Source organism: Oncorhynchus gorbuscha, linkage group LG20 (genome assembly GCF_021184085.1).
Source record: "Oncorhynchus gorbuscha isolate QuinsamMale2020 ecotype Even-year linkage group LG20, OgorEven_v1.0, whole genome shotgun sequence".
Taxonomy (NCBI): domain Eukaryota; kingdom Metazoa; phylum Chordata; class Actinopteri; order Salmoniformes; family Salmonidae; genus Oncorhynchus; species Oncorhynchus gorbuscha.
This window is the reverse complement of record NC_060192.1, coordinates 25,078,601-25,095,256: the sequence shown is the minus strand read 5'-3', so window position 1 is coordinate 25,095,256 and position 16,656 is coordinate 25,078,601. Positions and strand designations below refer to the sequence as shown.

At 41.6% G+C, this 16,656-nt stretch overlaps 1 protein-coding gene across 1 annotated transcript in view; it reads right to left on the bottom strand.

Moving 5' to 3' along the window:
- LOC124007431 (pyruvate carboxylase, mitochondrial-like) overlaps positions 1-16,656 on the bottom strand; it is a 97,755-nt gene that overhangs the window by 57,321 nt on the left and 23,778 nt on the right. The window contains 1 exon segment of the mRNA XM_046317983.1: positions 16,051-16,213. Within this exon segment, the coding sequence (XP_046173939.1) occupies positions 16,051-16,213 (163 nt within the window).

Below are 16,656 nucleotides of genomic sequence, written 5' to 3'. Positions count from 1 at the left end.
TTGGACTTGCCCCGAAATCGAAACTTACTGGGGAAGAATAATGGGATTTGACATAGAACAAACACTAATTTCTTTGTACTTGGGTGAATTAACTGTACTTACAATAGGGCGGCAGGGTAGCCTAGTGGTTAGAGCGTTGGACTAGTAGCCGGAAGGTTGCAAGTTCAAACCCCCGAGCTGACAAGGTACAAATCTGTCGTTCTGCCCCTGAACAGGCAGTTAAACCCACTGTTCCTAGGCAGTCATTGAAAATAAGAATTTGTTCTTAACTGACTTGCCTGGTTAAATAAAGGTAAAAAAAAATATAAAAAAATAAAATAAAAAAATTGAGAACAGTACCTCTTGAAGGTCCTACTGGTAGCCAGTAAAAAGGCTATCACTAGGAAATGGCTACAAAAACACTCCCACAGTGACAAAGGATAGACATTGTAAAAGAAATACACCACATGGACCGTATAATCTTTGCTTTAAGAACACAAGAGGAGAGCGGTCAGGATTACTGGGGAAAATGGGTTTTGTACTTGAAAAAGATGTCAAATGTAAGTAATATGATGCCGTGCACTAACTGCCATGATGCCGTGCACTAACTGCCATGATGCCGTGCACTAACTGCCATGATGCCGTGCACTAACTGCCATGATGCCGTGCACTAACTGCCATGATGCCGTGCACTAACTGCCATGATGACGTGCACTAACTGCCATGATGACGTGCACTAACTGCCATGATGACGTGCACTAACTGCCATGATGACGTGCACTAACTGCCATGATGACCTGCACTAACTGCCATGATGACGTGCACTAACTGCCATGATGACGTGCACTAACTGCCATGATGACGTGCACTAACTGCCATGATGACGTGCACTAACTGCCATGATGACGTGCACTAACTGCCATGATCTGTTTTGTTTTATTTTACTTTGTGTTCCTACAATTTTAAAAAAGTATATAAAAAGAAAAAAAGAACCCACTGTAGATTCACAACCTACTAATACAAAAACAATTCTGCTATTCCAAGAATTGGATGAGGAAGTCATGTTTAAAAGTGGAAAAAGACTAAGGGCATCTAACGTAATTTAGGGGTTATTCTGAATGTTAAACCATTAATACATTTTACTGCCGTATTAGTAAGTCTGAGCAGGAGATGTCAGAACAGACAGAATATTCTCCTGTAACCTGCACTGCACATTGAATCAAATAGTCATCACCCTATGGATGAAGAGAACAGGACCAGTACTAATACATATTCAGAAGTGGAGGGAGCTGGCGATGTCTCACTGTGCTGAGATTGGGATGTGGCTGTGATGGGATGCAGTCCTAAATAAATAGCTTACCTAAAACATGTATCTAGATCAGGGGTGGGCAACTCCCGTCCGTCCTCGAGGGCCTGATTAGTGTCACTTTTCCCCCATCCCTAGTAAACAGCTGATTAATCAAATTGCATTCTAAACTGAAAATCATGATTAGGTGATTATTGGAGTCAGGTGTGTTAGCTGGGGCAAAACTGACACCAATCAGGCCCTCGAGGACTAGAATTGTTCACCCCTGATCAAGATGAATAAATGAAGCATATCAATGATCCCTGTCCAGTCAGTCTACAATACAGGGTATGGCAATAGTAATATTCTTAATTCAACAGTGATTTGATTAATGTGAAAGCTGGTCTTCAGAGTGCAGAGACCACATCCAATTCTGGTGCAAAAACCTTTGAGAGCAGTAACTATCATCTGGGACCACCCTATTAGACATATCACACTGCCAGAGTGCCTAGAAAGCCAACCACCAGAATCATACTTTGCATGTTTATAGAACGTCTGCAAGTAATCTTGTTCTTCTCTGCCTGGAATTCACAAGTACATCACGACGTCTCTCCTTGGGAATATCCTGGCACTTTCCACATTGACGGTTTTGTAAACAGGGGGCCAACACAGGGCTAAATACAGAATACTAATGTAATGGTCGGCTTTGCCTTTATTCCCTGGGCCATCTGAAAAGCACACGCAATAAAAACAAAATGGCACCACTTGTTCACAAGTTAAGCTGGTAGTGCTTTGAAAGCCAACAAATATCAAAAACACAGAAGTCTTAATGGACCAATTCGGCAAAACTCTTGTTAAATACGAAGCTACAACCTGTACTTTGGTTTAGTGTTCTCAGATGCCCAACTGTCTCCAAGGTATTAGTCATGCCCTTGAGAATATCTGCAGGAAGAGTGGTATGCATAGTTTAAATTACAGATCATCCGAACAATAAGTGAGATAATTGGTGCCTTCCAGCACCTCATCAGTAGAATGGGAAGCTCACATTTCGAACAGACAGGAATTTATCAGTTCAACATTCATCACGGTAATGAGGTTTATAAAGAAAGACCATAATGATCATAACACAGTGATAAGATAACTGACATGCTTTTTTGGCATACTGAACATTTCCTTGCCAGAAGGATTTACCTCTGCTTACTTCGATAATTCTCATGTGTAGTTACTTCATATACTACCTGCCCAAATAGTGAACAGAATACAGAAAAATAATCGACTGATGTCAAAATAATTAAAAAAGGAACCGTTGACCATTGCTGTAGTTCGTGGCAAGAAAAAGTATTTGAACCCTTTGGAAAAGCCTGGATTTCTACATAAATTGGTCAAATTGGATCAGATCTTCATCTAGGTCACAATAATAGACAAACAATCTGCTTAAAATAAACAATTATACGTTTAAGTCTTTAAGGAACACAGTGTGAACATTCACAGTGCAGGGTGGGAAAAAGTATGTGAACCCTTGGATTAATTAACTGGTTGAGCCTCCTTTGGCAGCAATAACCTCAACCAAACGTTTTCTGTAGTTGCAGATCAGACCTGCACAACGGTCAGGAGGAATTAAAACCATTGTTCCTTCCAAAAACGGTTTCAGTTCAGCAATATTCTTGGGATGTCTGGTGTGAAATGCTATCGAAGTCATGCCACAGAATCTCAAAATCGGGATGAGGTCAGGACTAACTGGGCCACTCCAGAAAGCATATTTTCTTCTGTTGAAGCCATTCTATTGATTTACTTCTGTGTTTTATGTCGTTGTCCGGTTGCGTCACCCAACTTGTGTTGAGCTTCAATTGGTGGAAAGATAGCCTAACATTCTCCTGCAAAATGTCTTGATAACTTGGAAATTAATTTTTCCGTCGATGACAGCAAGCTGTCCAAGGCCCTGAGGCAGCAAAGCAGCCACAAACCATGATGCTTCCTCCACCATACTTTACAGTTGGGATGAGGTTGATGTTGGTGTGCTGTGCCTTTTTTCTTCAGTGTTGTGTGTTCCTTCCAAACAACTCAACTGTAGTTTCATCTGTCCACAGAATATTTTGCCAGTAGCGCTGTGGAACATCCAGGTGCACTTTTGCAAACTTCAGAAGTGCAGCAATGTTAATCTTTTGGACAGCAGTGGCTTCGTCCATGAACACCATTCTTGTTTAATGTTTTACTTATCGTAGACTCGTCAGAGATGTTAGCATGTCCTAGAGAGATTCCTGTAAGTCTTTAGCTGACACTCTAGGATTCTTAACCTCATTGAGCATTCTGCGCTGTGCTCTTGCAGCCATCTTTGCAGGACAGCCACTCCTAGGGAGAGTAGCAACAGTGCTGAACATTCTCCATTTATAGACAATTTGTCTTACCGTGGACTGATGAACATCAAGGCTTTTAGAGAATTTGTAACCCTTTCCAGCTTTTATGCAAATCAACAATTCTTAATCTTAGGTCTTCTGAGAGCTCTTTTGTTTGAGGTATGGTTCACATCAGGCAATGCTTCAAGTGGATAGCAAACTCACATTTTGTGAGTGTTTTTTATCGGGCAAGACAGCTCTAACCAACATCTCATCGATTGGACTCCAGGTTAGCAGACTGAACTTTTGGAGAAGTCATTAGCCTAGGGGTCCACATACTTTTTCCCAACATACACACAATGTTTAAATGTATTCAATATAGACAAGGAAAATACAATAATGTGTGTTTTATTAGTTTAAGCACACTGCCTACTGTTGTGACTTCGATGAAGATCAGATCAAATTTCATGAACAATTTATAAATATGCAGAAAGCCAGGTAATTCCAAAGGGTTCACATGTTTTTTCTTGCCACTAAGTCTGTCAACCTCGAGTCCCAAGACCCTAGTGTTGGAATTCAAGTCATAACCAATGAACAAAAATAAACACAACATGCAACAATTTAAAAGATTTTACTGAGTTAAAGTTCATAAAGGAAAACCAGTCAATTAAAATAAAATGCACTACACCCTAATCTATTAGCCTCACGCAGTGTGACAACTCCGTTGCATAGAGTTGATCTAGCTGTTGATTGTGGCCTGTAGTCCCACTCAATAATTGTACAAAGTTGCTGATATTAGCAGACACTGGAACGCGCTGTCGTACATGTCAATCCAGGGCATCCCAAACACGCTCAACGGGTGACATGTCTGGTGAGTACGCATGCCATGGAAGAACTGGGACATTTTCAGCTTCCAGGAATTGTGTATAGAGATTTGCGACATGGGGCCGAGCATCAACATGCTGAAACATCAGGTGATTGCGGCGGATGAATGGCACAGCAAGGGGCCTCAGGCTCGTGTCACGGTAACTTTTGCATTTAAATAAATGGCCATCGATAAAATGCAATTGTGTTCGTTGCACGTAGCTTATGCCTGCCCATACCATAATCCCACTGCCACCTTGGGGCACTCTGTTCACAACGTTGATGTCAAAAACCACTTGCAGACACCATACAGACCGTCTGCCATCTGCCCATAACAGTTGAAATTGGGTTACATCCGTGAAGAGCACACTTCCCCAGCGTGTATCTAAGGTGAGCATTTGCCCCCTGAATTCGGTTACGACGCCGAACTGCAGTCAGGTCAAGACCTTGGGGTGGTCAGAAATTCTTCAGTTGTGCAAATCCACAGTTTAATCAGCTGTCCAGGTGGCTGGTCTCAGACAAACCCGTAGGTGAATAAGACCGATGGAGGTTCTGGGCTAGCTAGATTACACATGGTCTGAGGTTGTGAGGCCGGTTGGATGTACTGCCAAATTCTCCAAAACGACATTCGAAACAGCTCATGGTAGAGAAATGCATTTCTCTGGTGGACATTCCTGCAGTCAGCATGCCAATTGCACACTCCCTCAACTTGAGACATCTGTGGCATTGTATTGTGTGACAAAACTGCACATTATAGAGTGTCCTTTTCCCCAGCACAAGGTGCACCTGTGTAATGATCATGCCATTTAAAAAAATTAATTAAAAAATCAGCTTTTTTGATTATGCCATACCAGTCACATGGATGGATTATCTTGGCAAAGGAGAATTCTCACCAACAAGTATGTAAACACATTTGTGCACAAAATGAGAGAAATAAGCTTTTTGTGCATATGGCACATTTCAGGGACCTTTCATTTCAGCTCATGAAACACTTTACATGTGTACATACTTGTTGGTGCATCTATAGATGCTGTCAGCACAAATACAATGAAACATTCTTGTTAAATGTATTGTATGTGGGAGACATGCCAGAGAATACATTAAAGTATATCAGTGTGGTTCCTGCCACTTAGGTGTTCACTGGCTTCCAAAGCAGGAACATCAGTCAGTCAATCAATGCGCCCTCTTTGCTGCCAATACACTGAACGCTCATTTAACCCCAATGACCTATCAAATTGTGGTAATTACAATTACCTCAATGCTTCAGCTGACAAACTTCTGTCAGGTGGATGGATTATCTTGGCAAAGAGGAAATGCAAACTAAAAAACAGACTTAAACAAATGTGTGCACAAAATGAGAGAACCTAGCTTTGTGTTTATGGAAAACGTCTGGGATGTTTTATTTCACCTCATAAAACATGGGACCAACACTTCACTGTTAAGTTTATATTTTTGTTCAGTATACTTCAGTCTCAAGTCCAGTCAATAGTCCCTTGGTAGGCTAAAAGCTGTGATCCAGTCTTTGAAGCTACATTTCATAATGTAGAAAGCAAGCTGACTTACACATTACCAACTCTGTGGTCTTGTGGTTAGTTTCCACCTTAAGATTAGAGCAGCAGGTAGAGCAGTTAAAACGTTGGGCCAGTAACCGAAAGGTCGCTGGTTCGAATACCAGAGCCGACAAGATGAAAAATCTTCTAATGTGTCCTTGAGCAAGGCACTTAACCCCCAATTTGCTAAAGGAGCACTGCACTACTATGGCTGACCCTGTAAAACATTTCACTGCACCTATCCTGTGTGACAAAACAGAATTTTAAAAAACAATAACCTTAGGAGTTTGATCCCCAGCCGAGTAATACCAAAGACTTATGTTCTTTTCAGCATGTCACTGCAGGTATAATTTCTCAGGTAATGAACTGCATTCTTATGCCACAGAAGATCACAGCAGGTGAAGTTCCGTTAGGAACATTGACATGCTTAAAAAAGGGGGTACTGTTCAAATTCCCTTTAATTACATAAATTGTAGCAATTTGACTAATTTAAACCCTCCTACCCTTACAATGGATTCTTGCTCATTAAATATTTGTGAAGTAGTTCTTATTGGGTCAGTTCGTTAATAATCTAGGTTAATTCTTAGCTAAAATCTCTCAATATGGTCAGATTATGTTCACGTAGTCTGTCCACGAGAGATTAATTTCCCTATAACCTAAATCAATGACTAACCCAAGTTGTGCGTTCAAGTATGAGCAACAAGAGTTTACCTGACAGTGGGCACCAGTGGGTGGAGAGACGAGCAAGTGTGACAAACAGGGCAACGTGTTTTCCGTTTGGAGTAAATGGCTTCAGTTGCAAAATGTTTTGCTACAGTGCAAAACGTTATTACGTGTGAAACTAATGAATACACCGCAGATTGTGTTATTGGTTGCAGTTTCTATTCCTGCAAAGCTCACATTTTGTCTACCACCACAATAGTGGGGAATATATGAGATCATGAATCAATCTAAAATATTCTTTCCAGCATAATGTCACAGGTGATCGCCTACATTCTTATGCCACAAATAACACAGCAGGCAAAGTTCCGTCTGGAATGCTGACAGGAGATACTGTTCCAATTCCCATTTATTGCATAAATTGTAGCAACTTGCCTAAATTCAACCATTCATACAATGGAGACTTGTTTAATTTTTGTGAAGTAATCCTAAACACAGTGTTGTAGTCAAGTCCCTAAACCTCGAGTCAAGTCCCAAGTGTTGGAGTCCGAGTCATCATTCACACCTTAGCCCAGGGCTAAGAGCCTCAGAGTGTCCACACTTGCACATTGCAAAGTGGGCTGGTGCCAACCTTAGCCCGGGACTAGCTAGCCATGCTCCGGAGCAGGATTAGCACAGACTTTGGGGCTAGCCCCAGAAACACTTCCAAATGCTGCACTTAGACATCATTTGCATTTTATTTATCCATTATTTTACCAGGTAAGTTGACTGAGAACACATTCTCATTTGCAGCAACGACCAGGGGAATAGTTACAGGGGAGAGGGGGATGAATGACCCAATTGTAAACTGGGGATTATTAGGTGACCATGATGGTTTGAGGGCCAGATTGGGAATTTAGCCAGGACACCGGGGTTAACACCCCTACAATAAGTGCCATGGGATCTTTAATGACCTCAGAGAGTCAGGACACCCGTTTATCGTCCCATCCGAAAGACTGTAAATATATGCATGTGAAGCGTTCTGCAAGCAATTTGAAGTACATTTATATAATTTTCTCCAAGGTAAAAAAAAACCCTTTCATCGGTGCAAAAACTTGATGCAGTGACTTAGATCGCTACGCCACTCGGGAGCCCTCATAGCAACAGCGGTTGCTATGCAGGCTGGCTAACTTCTTCCAAACAAGTCCGACTCCTGTGATTGGAGTCAGAAAGAATCAACTCTTGCTCGACTCCCAAAACGGATGCGGGCGCACACCATATCATTATTGCAGTCCTACTCACAGGCTGACTACACCGCTCGCGTAGCGTGTGCTGCAAAAATACATTTAGAAATCTATATTTAATTATTCCACCCACACTGCTCACGAGCGTCTGCGTTACCAAGGACAAAAAAATATATATTTCTGACACAGATCACGTTGCAAGTCCCGCTTCTCCCATCTCCTCATTGGTATATATTAGGCAGGTACCCACGTGCCATCTCCTCATTGGTTATACCCACGACTGAAAGACGAACGAGGTCGGTGGCGGTAATGCACCTAATTCATGAAAGTTGCCAATCGCAATATAAAGTCAAGAGAAGAAAAAGCCTGGAAGGAAGAGAGATGTCTAGAAATTATTTGTTTGACCGTTTTATGTGTGGATTAATTGTCGGAGTAGAGGACCTTGTGCATTTCAGGTAAAATAACAACTCAATGTTTATATACCAGGACAAATTAGCTAGCAGGTGCAAGCTAACTAGCCATAAATGTTTGCTTTTCGACCTGTCCCAGAATTAATATAATTGGTTCAGAGTTTGTTTTGACATTTTAACCTGCGTGTCGTGATAGCGTTTGGTGTGGGGGGACAAAATGCATTTACGCACAATGGCGCACAGCCGGTTTGGGTTCCGTGCAAGACGACTACATTTGCATTCTAGACTGCAGCCTTTCTTAAAAGTGTGGGTCACAGACCTGTTAATGGGTCATGACGTTTCAGTAAAATGTTTAATTTCTTAATTAATTACTTGAATTGATTTGGCCAAGTGCAACTGCCCTCTTTCATCAGCGCTGAGCCTGCTCGGTTTGCCCGTGTGCGGAAGATGCCCGTGTGCGGAAGATGCCCGTGTGCGGAAGATGCCCGGAAGATGCCCGTGTGCTTTACCATTTATTTTTTCTGCAGTTCTCTTGAAGCTCACTTTGCGACCCACACGCTGGTGCTCGTTTAGCAGCAGATGCGCCGTTATGCAGCGTTCAAATCAACTGTGAACTCTGAAGAATACGATGTCAAATCATGAGGTCAGTAATCTTCAGGTCGTAAAGTCTGAGCTCCAGAAAGAGGGCAGAGTTCCAGAGTTGGAATTCCGAGTTGGATTACCATTCAAATAGATTTTTCCAAGTCAGAGTTGGAAGCATTTCCCTTGTGCACAGCTAAGAGCTAGCTAGCTAACATTAGCCAAAGCTAGCTAGCTGAGTAACAGTGAGCAGGCCTGCTATACAACTTACTGTATAAATTAGTCTAGGTTGGAACTGTTGCTGTTAAACAAGTCGTTTTTTATTCTGAACTGGAATAAACTGATTTAAACAAAATGCTTTTTGAGGCAAACACACTCACTTCTGGGTTGCTCATCTACAGCAGGAAGCGGTCTTCTGCCTGACTGAGAAAGCAGTAGATGTTCTGATACAGTTTCGCACCACATACCTATGCGAGTCATGGTTCTCAACTCTGGCATACTTAAAAAACAAAGTACAGAACAGACACCGCACTGAGCCTGACCTTGGGGTTGCACTGTCAAACTGAGCCCAGAATAGACATGCTTGTTGAAAACTTCAACCAGCCACAGACCTCTCATTAGGACAGCGTGTGTGCGTGCTGTTTTCTGGTCTACATCTATGTGATGAATCTGTTCATTCCTGATAAGGAAATGTGTTTTAATAAATTATTAGAATGTTAGTCCTGAAACCATGTGATTGTATGAAATTTATTTGAATCATTAGAGTATTATAATACGTGTGTAAGGGTTAGACTCATTCGATGAGTATATTATAATACTATGTGGTTTTAGTCAGAATCAACGTTTTGGGAACAATGTGTCTAGTGTTTTGAGAACAGACCGTCTGTCAGCCAGATCCGGGGAGACCTTGGCTGGGACACTGAGAACTAACCAGTCCTCTCCCTATCTTAGGGGAGGGTAGGAAGACACTATTCTCACGTACTCCCCTAGGCTCTATTGGCGTGCAGATTTGATGGTTGGTGTGGAAGTATGTGTGTCACTATAAATTGAAGGTCCTGTACACGTCAGAACATTCCGTGAATAAACATTTAACTTTGGTAGACTGGGCCTCTGTTTTATTTTCTATCAGTATCTTATAAATCCTGATATAACAGACTATGGGAAACCTAATTGGTAAATTAACAGGAGTATAGAATTCTCCTGACAATTCCAGTTAAGAATAACAATGTATTATATTTTAACAGCAAGAGTTCCAACCTATAATGTTTTGTCAACAACCCTTTCTACAGAAACTGAGGCTGTGTGTTCTGCTATACATGTGATCAGGCTGTCCCAGACAAAAAAAATTATAATCTTACTCGACCAAGAGTCATGCGTTCTTTTGACAAATCGATTGGTCAAAAAATGTAGTGTATTTTTCCATATATAGACACATCCTATGTGTTTTCATCAAATCAACTGCTTGTCTGATGCTTTAAGCGCTCTGTTTGATTAAGACACAAGTGACTAGAGGGAGTACTACTTGCTGCGTGACTAGCACCAGTTGTCTCCCTCTCCTCCCTGCTGTAGCGACCACCACAGAACAGTGTGTATCGCTCTGTCCGTGTTGCTGAAGCTGCAACATAACTAGCCATTACTGACCAAAAAGTTGTTACCGAAATCCCTAATTTGTTTCAGAAAAACATTCCCTAGCTCTTTTAACATGACACACGAATGCGTCGCATGCAAGTGACCAATAGGGCCTGACATAGCATATAATCACATCAATAAATGTTATAAACTCCAAATGTGACAGCAAAAATGGATTCAGAGGACATGAAAAACTCAAAAGGGGGGAATGTTCACTCACTGGTTGCTCAGGAGGTAAAAGGAGAAGTCAGACATGAAAAATAAATTTGACTAGTTGTGGAAAATACTGGAGATCAAGAAAAATAAAACGAAGCAAGACTACTTTGAATAATATAAAATAGATTAGTTTAACACTTTTTGTTACACAAGTCGATGTGTTATTTCATAGTTTTGATGTCTTCAATACTATTCTACAATGTAGAAAGAAAGAAAAACCCTTGAATGATTAGGTGTGTCCAAACTATCCATAATAATATTGTTGCACGATTTTGCCTGGATCAGAAAAGTTTCTCGTTCTTGCACAGCATATGGGGCGAGATCACATTTCAAAAGTGAAACATTGTTTCCAAGGTCGTAGGGGCAGACAGCAAGATTTATACAGACCTTCAATGTTGAAAATGAAATGCTAGGCTAGAATCAAGAGGAAATAATGTGTTCCTTATTGCTTATAACATTGGTCGTGGACAGAGATGGAATGTTAGTCGCATGTGCATTTGTCAGAGGGCTTTGGAATACAAGTGTGAATCCTTAGCCCAGCTCTAAAAAAAATAATAATCTTAATAATAATAATAATAATAAATGCCATTTAGCAGACGCTTTTATCCAAAGCGACTTACAGTCATGTGTGCATACATTCTACGTATGGGTGGTCCCGGGAATCGAACCCACTACCCTGGCGTTACAAGCGCCATGCTCTACCAACTGAGCTACAGAAGGACTAACCGTGGTTAACAAATGCCTGTGTGAACACGGGGCCAGTCTTAGCCAAGTCAAGTCGCGAGACCCTTGGCAGACTAAGAGCTGCCATCCAACAATCTTTGAAGCTACATTTCATAATGTAGGGAGTAAGCAGACTTACAGCATTCCAAATTAGTAGGCCTGGCTAATACAGTAGCTATTGCCATGAATTATGCAATGGAGAGAGACATTGACTGGTCAAGTCAGAGTCCAAGTCACCACTGGTCGAGACACGAATCACAAAAATTGTGACTTGAGTCCAAGTCCTGGACTTTGAGTACTGACAACCTGACAAAGTAAACTGATCCAATGGCAGCCATTTCCTACAGAACCATTGACAAATATTCAAGTATCCATCTAGTGTTCCAGATTTATGAAATATTACCTAAAATGAAAATATAAAAAAATATTTATAAAATTACAATTAATGTTAAAAAGCAGCTTTTCTGTGCCCCTGCTTGGAGAATAAACTCTCCTCCTCACAGCTGCCCATGTCCCTTATAGTGGTTGATACTGACAAGCACACGGCTGGCACTTTAAAAATCACCACTTCATGAAGTCAGGATTCCAATTTGACTCAGCCATGCCTCCTTACCCGTCCAACATTTCCTCATATCCCACCCCTTCTAATGAGTCTAGCCCCGATGCACCTCTTTTCCCCCTGACCCGCTACAAAGTTTATCCCTGCAGGCAATCACTGAGTCCGAGGTGCTAGAGGAGCTCCTGAAACTTGACCCCCAAAAAACATCTGGATCAGATGGTTTAGACCCTTTCATACCTTAAGGTTGCTGTCCCTATCATCGCCAAGAAAGTCTCTCCTTTCTGGGGAGGTACCCATTGCTTGGAAGGCAGCCACGGTTCGTCCTTTATTTAAAAAGGGGGGAGATCAAGCTAATGCTAACTGTTATAGTCCTATTTCTATTTTGCCCTGTTTATCAAAAGTGTTGGAAAAACTTGGAATAATCAACTGACTGGCTTTGAGGTCTATAGTATTCTCTCTGGTATGCAATCTGGTTTCCGCTCAGGTTATGGATGTGTCATTGCAACCATAAAGGTCCTCAATGATGTCACCATTGCCCATGATTCTAAGCAATATTGTGCTGCTATTTTTATTCACTTGGCCAAAGCTTTTGATATGGTAGACCATTCCATTATTTTGGGCCAGCTAAGGAGTATTGGTGTCTTAGGGGTCTATGGCCTGGTTTGCTAACAACCTCTCTCAAAGAGTGCAGTGTATAAAGTCAGAAAATCTGCTGTCTCAGCCACAGCTTGTCAACAAGGGAGTACCCCAAGGCTCGATCCTAAGCCCCCACGCTCTTCTCAATTTACGTCAACATAACTCAGGCAGTAGGAAGCCCTCATCCATTTATATGCAGATAGTCTCATCTCAGCTGATCCCTACCCAGATTGTGTTAAATGCGCTACAACAAAGCTTTCTTAGTGTCCAAAAATCTTTCTCTATCCTTTACCTTTGTTTAGGAGGTGTTCAGAACATGTTAAGTGGTTCAGTAAGAAGAATGCCCCTCTCCCCACAGGTGTGATTACTACCTCTGAGGGTTTAGAGCTTGAGGTAGTCACCGCATACAAGTTCTTGGGAGTATGGCTAGACAGTACACTGTCCTACTCATCACATATCAAAGCTGCAGGCTACAGTTAAATCTAGACTTGGTTCCTCTATCGTAAATTGCTCCTCTTTCACCGCAGCTACCAAACTAAACCAGATTCAGATGACCATCCTACCCATGCTAGACTATGGATAAATTATTTATAGATCAGCAGGTAAGGGTGCTCTCGAGCAGCAAGATGTTGTTTACCATTCGACAATCAGATTTGCCAACAAGGCCTCACTCCCCCCTATCTGAGATATCTACTGCAGCCCTCATTCTCCACATACAACACCCGTTGTGCCAGTCACATTCTGTTAAAGGTCCCCAAAGCACACACATCCCTGGGTCGCTCGTCTATTCAGTTCGCTGCAGCTAGCAACTGGAAAGAGCTGCAAAAAAAAAACTCAAACTGGACAGTTTTATCGCAAGCTCTTCATTGAAAGACTCAATCATGGACACTTAATGACAGTTGTGGCTAATTTGCATGATGCATTGTCTTGCCCTTTGTGCTGTTGTCTATGCCCAATAATGTTTGTGTGTTGTGTTGTGCTGCTACCATGTTGTGTTGCTAGCATGTTGTCGCTACCATGTTGTGTTGTCTTAGGTCTTTATGTAGTGTTCTCTTGTCGTGATGTGTGTTTTGTATTTAGATGTTTTAATTATCCCAGTCCCCGTCCCCTCAGGTCTTTTGCCAGGCCGGTATTGTAACTAAGAATTGGTTCTTAACTGGCTTGCCTAGTTAAATAAAATAAACTTTCTTTAACTGTCCTGTTGGGAAACAGAGTGGTTTAGGCATACTGCAGAAAAACTGCTGATTTGCCAGCTGAGCCAATGAGACACACATGCACCTGGCTATTCAAATTAACTTCTACCTAGGGGCACACTGTCCAAGCCCGGCTGCACCAAGTCAAATAGTATTGATGGATTCAGGATTTATAACCACACGATGGAACAATTAGGACAATTTACTATAACAGCAATAAATGCAGACTGATTATTACCATTTGATATTTTTTGGTTAGCTACCTAACTAGTTCACCCTGACTCTGGCTACTGCTGCTACCTAGAGTCAGGTAAAAAAAAATGGATTGGCATCCTTGAAAAAGCTGAGAACTTTTTATTTTATACTAATACAATTGCTCAGATAGTTATTTATTTCTCACTCACCAGTGGTGGGTTTCGCATCAAAATAAGGATGCATAAGTTGAAAATTACCCCATACCTACTGTAAAATATGGTGGATCTTTGCTGTTATGGGGCTATTTTGCTACACCCCTACCTCTTCCCAGGCTTTACTAGATGTAAGCAACTTGTAAATGGGAATGTGACAAGTTGTTTTGTTTCATTCCTTTTGCACAAACATTCTTATTCCTCTCACAATGTAAGCAGAAAGCAGACAGAGGGAAAAAAAGGGTGACATTGAGTTGCAGAGACTGGCGAGGGATCAAAGCCAGCCCTCATTCAGACAAACGCAGACTAGAGAGAGAGAGTAGAGAGAGGTAGAGTAAGAGAGTGGAGAACCTGTCTGTAGTGTTTACCTCATCTACCAGAGTAGAGAGAAGTAGAGTAAGAGTGGAGAACCTGTCTGTAGTGTTTACCTCGTCTACCAGAGTAGAGAGAAGTAGAGTAAGAGTGGAGAACCCGTCTGGAGTGTTTACCTCGTCTACCACTGCATCTCTCCCATCAGTGTCCACTCTACACCTATTGATTTCCCGTGATGCCCATCCATAACACATCTATCCGTCCATATTTATGCTCTACCCATCACCTGCTGCATTCGAACTACAATTTCCAACCCCTTTAATCTAGCCAATAGTCTCCTAAATCTCTAATGGACAATAGTTATGGCTACATAATATTGCCTTTCAATTAGAGGCAAGGATAGCAAAGGCCAAAACTGCATTTCAAACTCTGTCCTCCCTCCATTCAGACAGGCAGTTCTCCAAATCCTACAGGGTGCTTTGAGAAAGTCTTTGAAGTCATGAACGTAAAACCAAAAAAAGAATAAAATTGCTTTGATACACCCTTACCTGTCAGAACTGTGGAATTAGAAAGTAATATTACCACTTTCCCAGCACCTTGATGCAGTCAAAACCATAATTCATGTGATTTTTTATATATTTCCACACTCGAGTTTGGAATTATACTGTGAAAACGATAATGCCCTTTTAGTGTTAGGGCTGTTTGGAAAGAAAGCCTACAATTTCAGCCTGTTGTGGTTGGATGGGGTTGGCCTTCATTGGGGATATCACCATGCTGTAAATGACTTAATAGACCAATAAAAGAAGAAAGATGCAAACCTCTGCCAGTAACAGCTCATTTTCTGTTTTCCCCTCCCCCAGACAGTCCTAGCTAAATTCTTGCTTCAGAAATGTCTCTTTGCTATATGAAGCTATTTTTGAACAATTTAATTGATAACTATCATAGCAAGGTAGTGAATTTTCCCTCTGAAATGATTTTATATCGAGATGAAAAACGCTGCATTGGACCTTACATTTCAAGGAGAACGCCATTCTCTTGGAAGGAAAAAAATCATCTAGCAGTCTCAAATTACTGAGGAATGATGTAATAATTGCCCACATTGATATGTCATCAGACTAGTCTCAGGAATTAGGGGACATGGTTAGACTAGTTGTTGAATTCAGTCAGACATACAGTGTAGGACTACCCATCATTCTACACCGTGTGGCATGATGTCATTCACTTAACATAAAATGTCTGAAATCTCACTGGTCATGGATTTACATCTGCTGCCAACAAATACCTTACTACCCTAAAAAATGGACATGCATAACTAGGGCCAGGAGTTTTTCCTCCTGCCCACGTGACATGAGTCCAAAAAGGAAAAAGTCTGGCCAATAATTCTGTCAGGGCTCATAGTTAGGAAACCTTTTGACCCTACACCGAGTGAGAGAATGCAGCCCATTATAACTGAGTGGCAGTAGCCTGCGGGGAGGTGGAGGCTGTTGCTTACCTCTAGCCGTCCAGTGTCAGGCTGGAAGCCGCGGGCAGGGTCCTCTGTGGTCACACGGCATTGGATGGCGAAGCCATTGATCCGGATCTTATCCTGCTTCAGGCCCAACTCTGGCAGGCTACGCCCCTCACACACGCGCAGCTGAGCATGAACCAGGTCCACACTGACAGGAGACAGAAGGGGGAAGAGTAAAAATATCATTTTACTGTCAAAATTGACAAGGAAAACACGAGAAAATGGACTCTGTTGTACCTAAAGTAACCAAGCCCAGCATGTCCATTCCCCTACATGATGCACAGACGTGGTGGTGACTTGTTACATTAACAGAAATGTTTGTCCATTTCATTCTAATTAAGAAAAAGGTGTGTAGAGAATTAATTCTGGTCATTTGAACTTCTTAGGGCTCCTAACGATATGCAGGAATGTTTTTTACTGGTCATAGAGAAAACAAATCCAAGTCTATGACACCACTTTTCTACTCCTCTTTGACTGGCTAAAAAGCATATGTGCATGTCTGTGCCTCCAGGCTGAGGGAATATGTCGTTACTAAATGAAGAGGAAGGGACACAGTTTCTTAAATTAGTGATGTTCAACATTAAAAAGTAA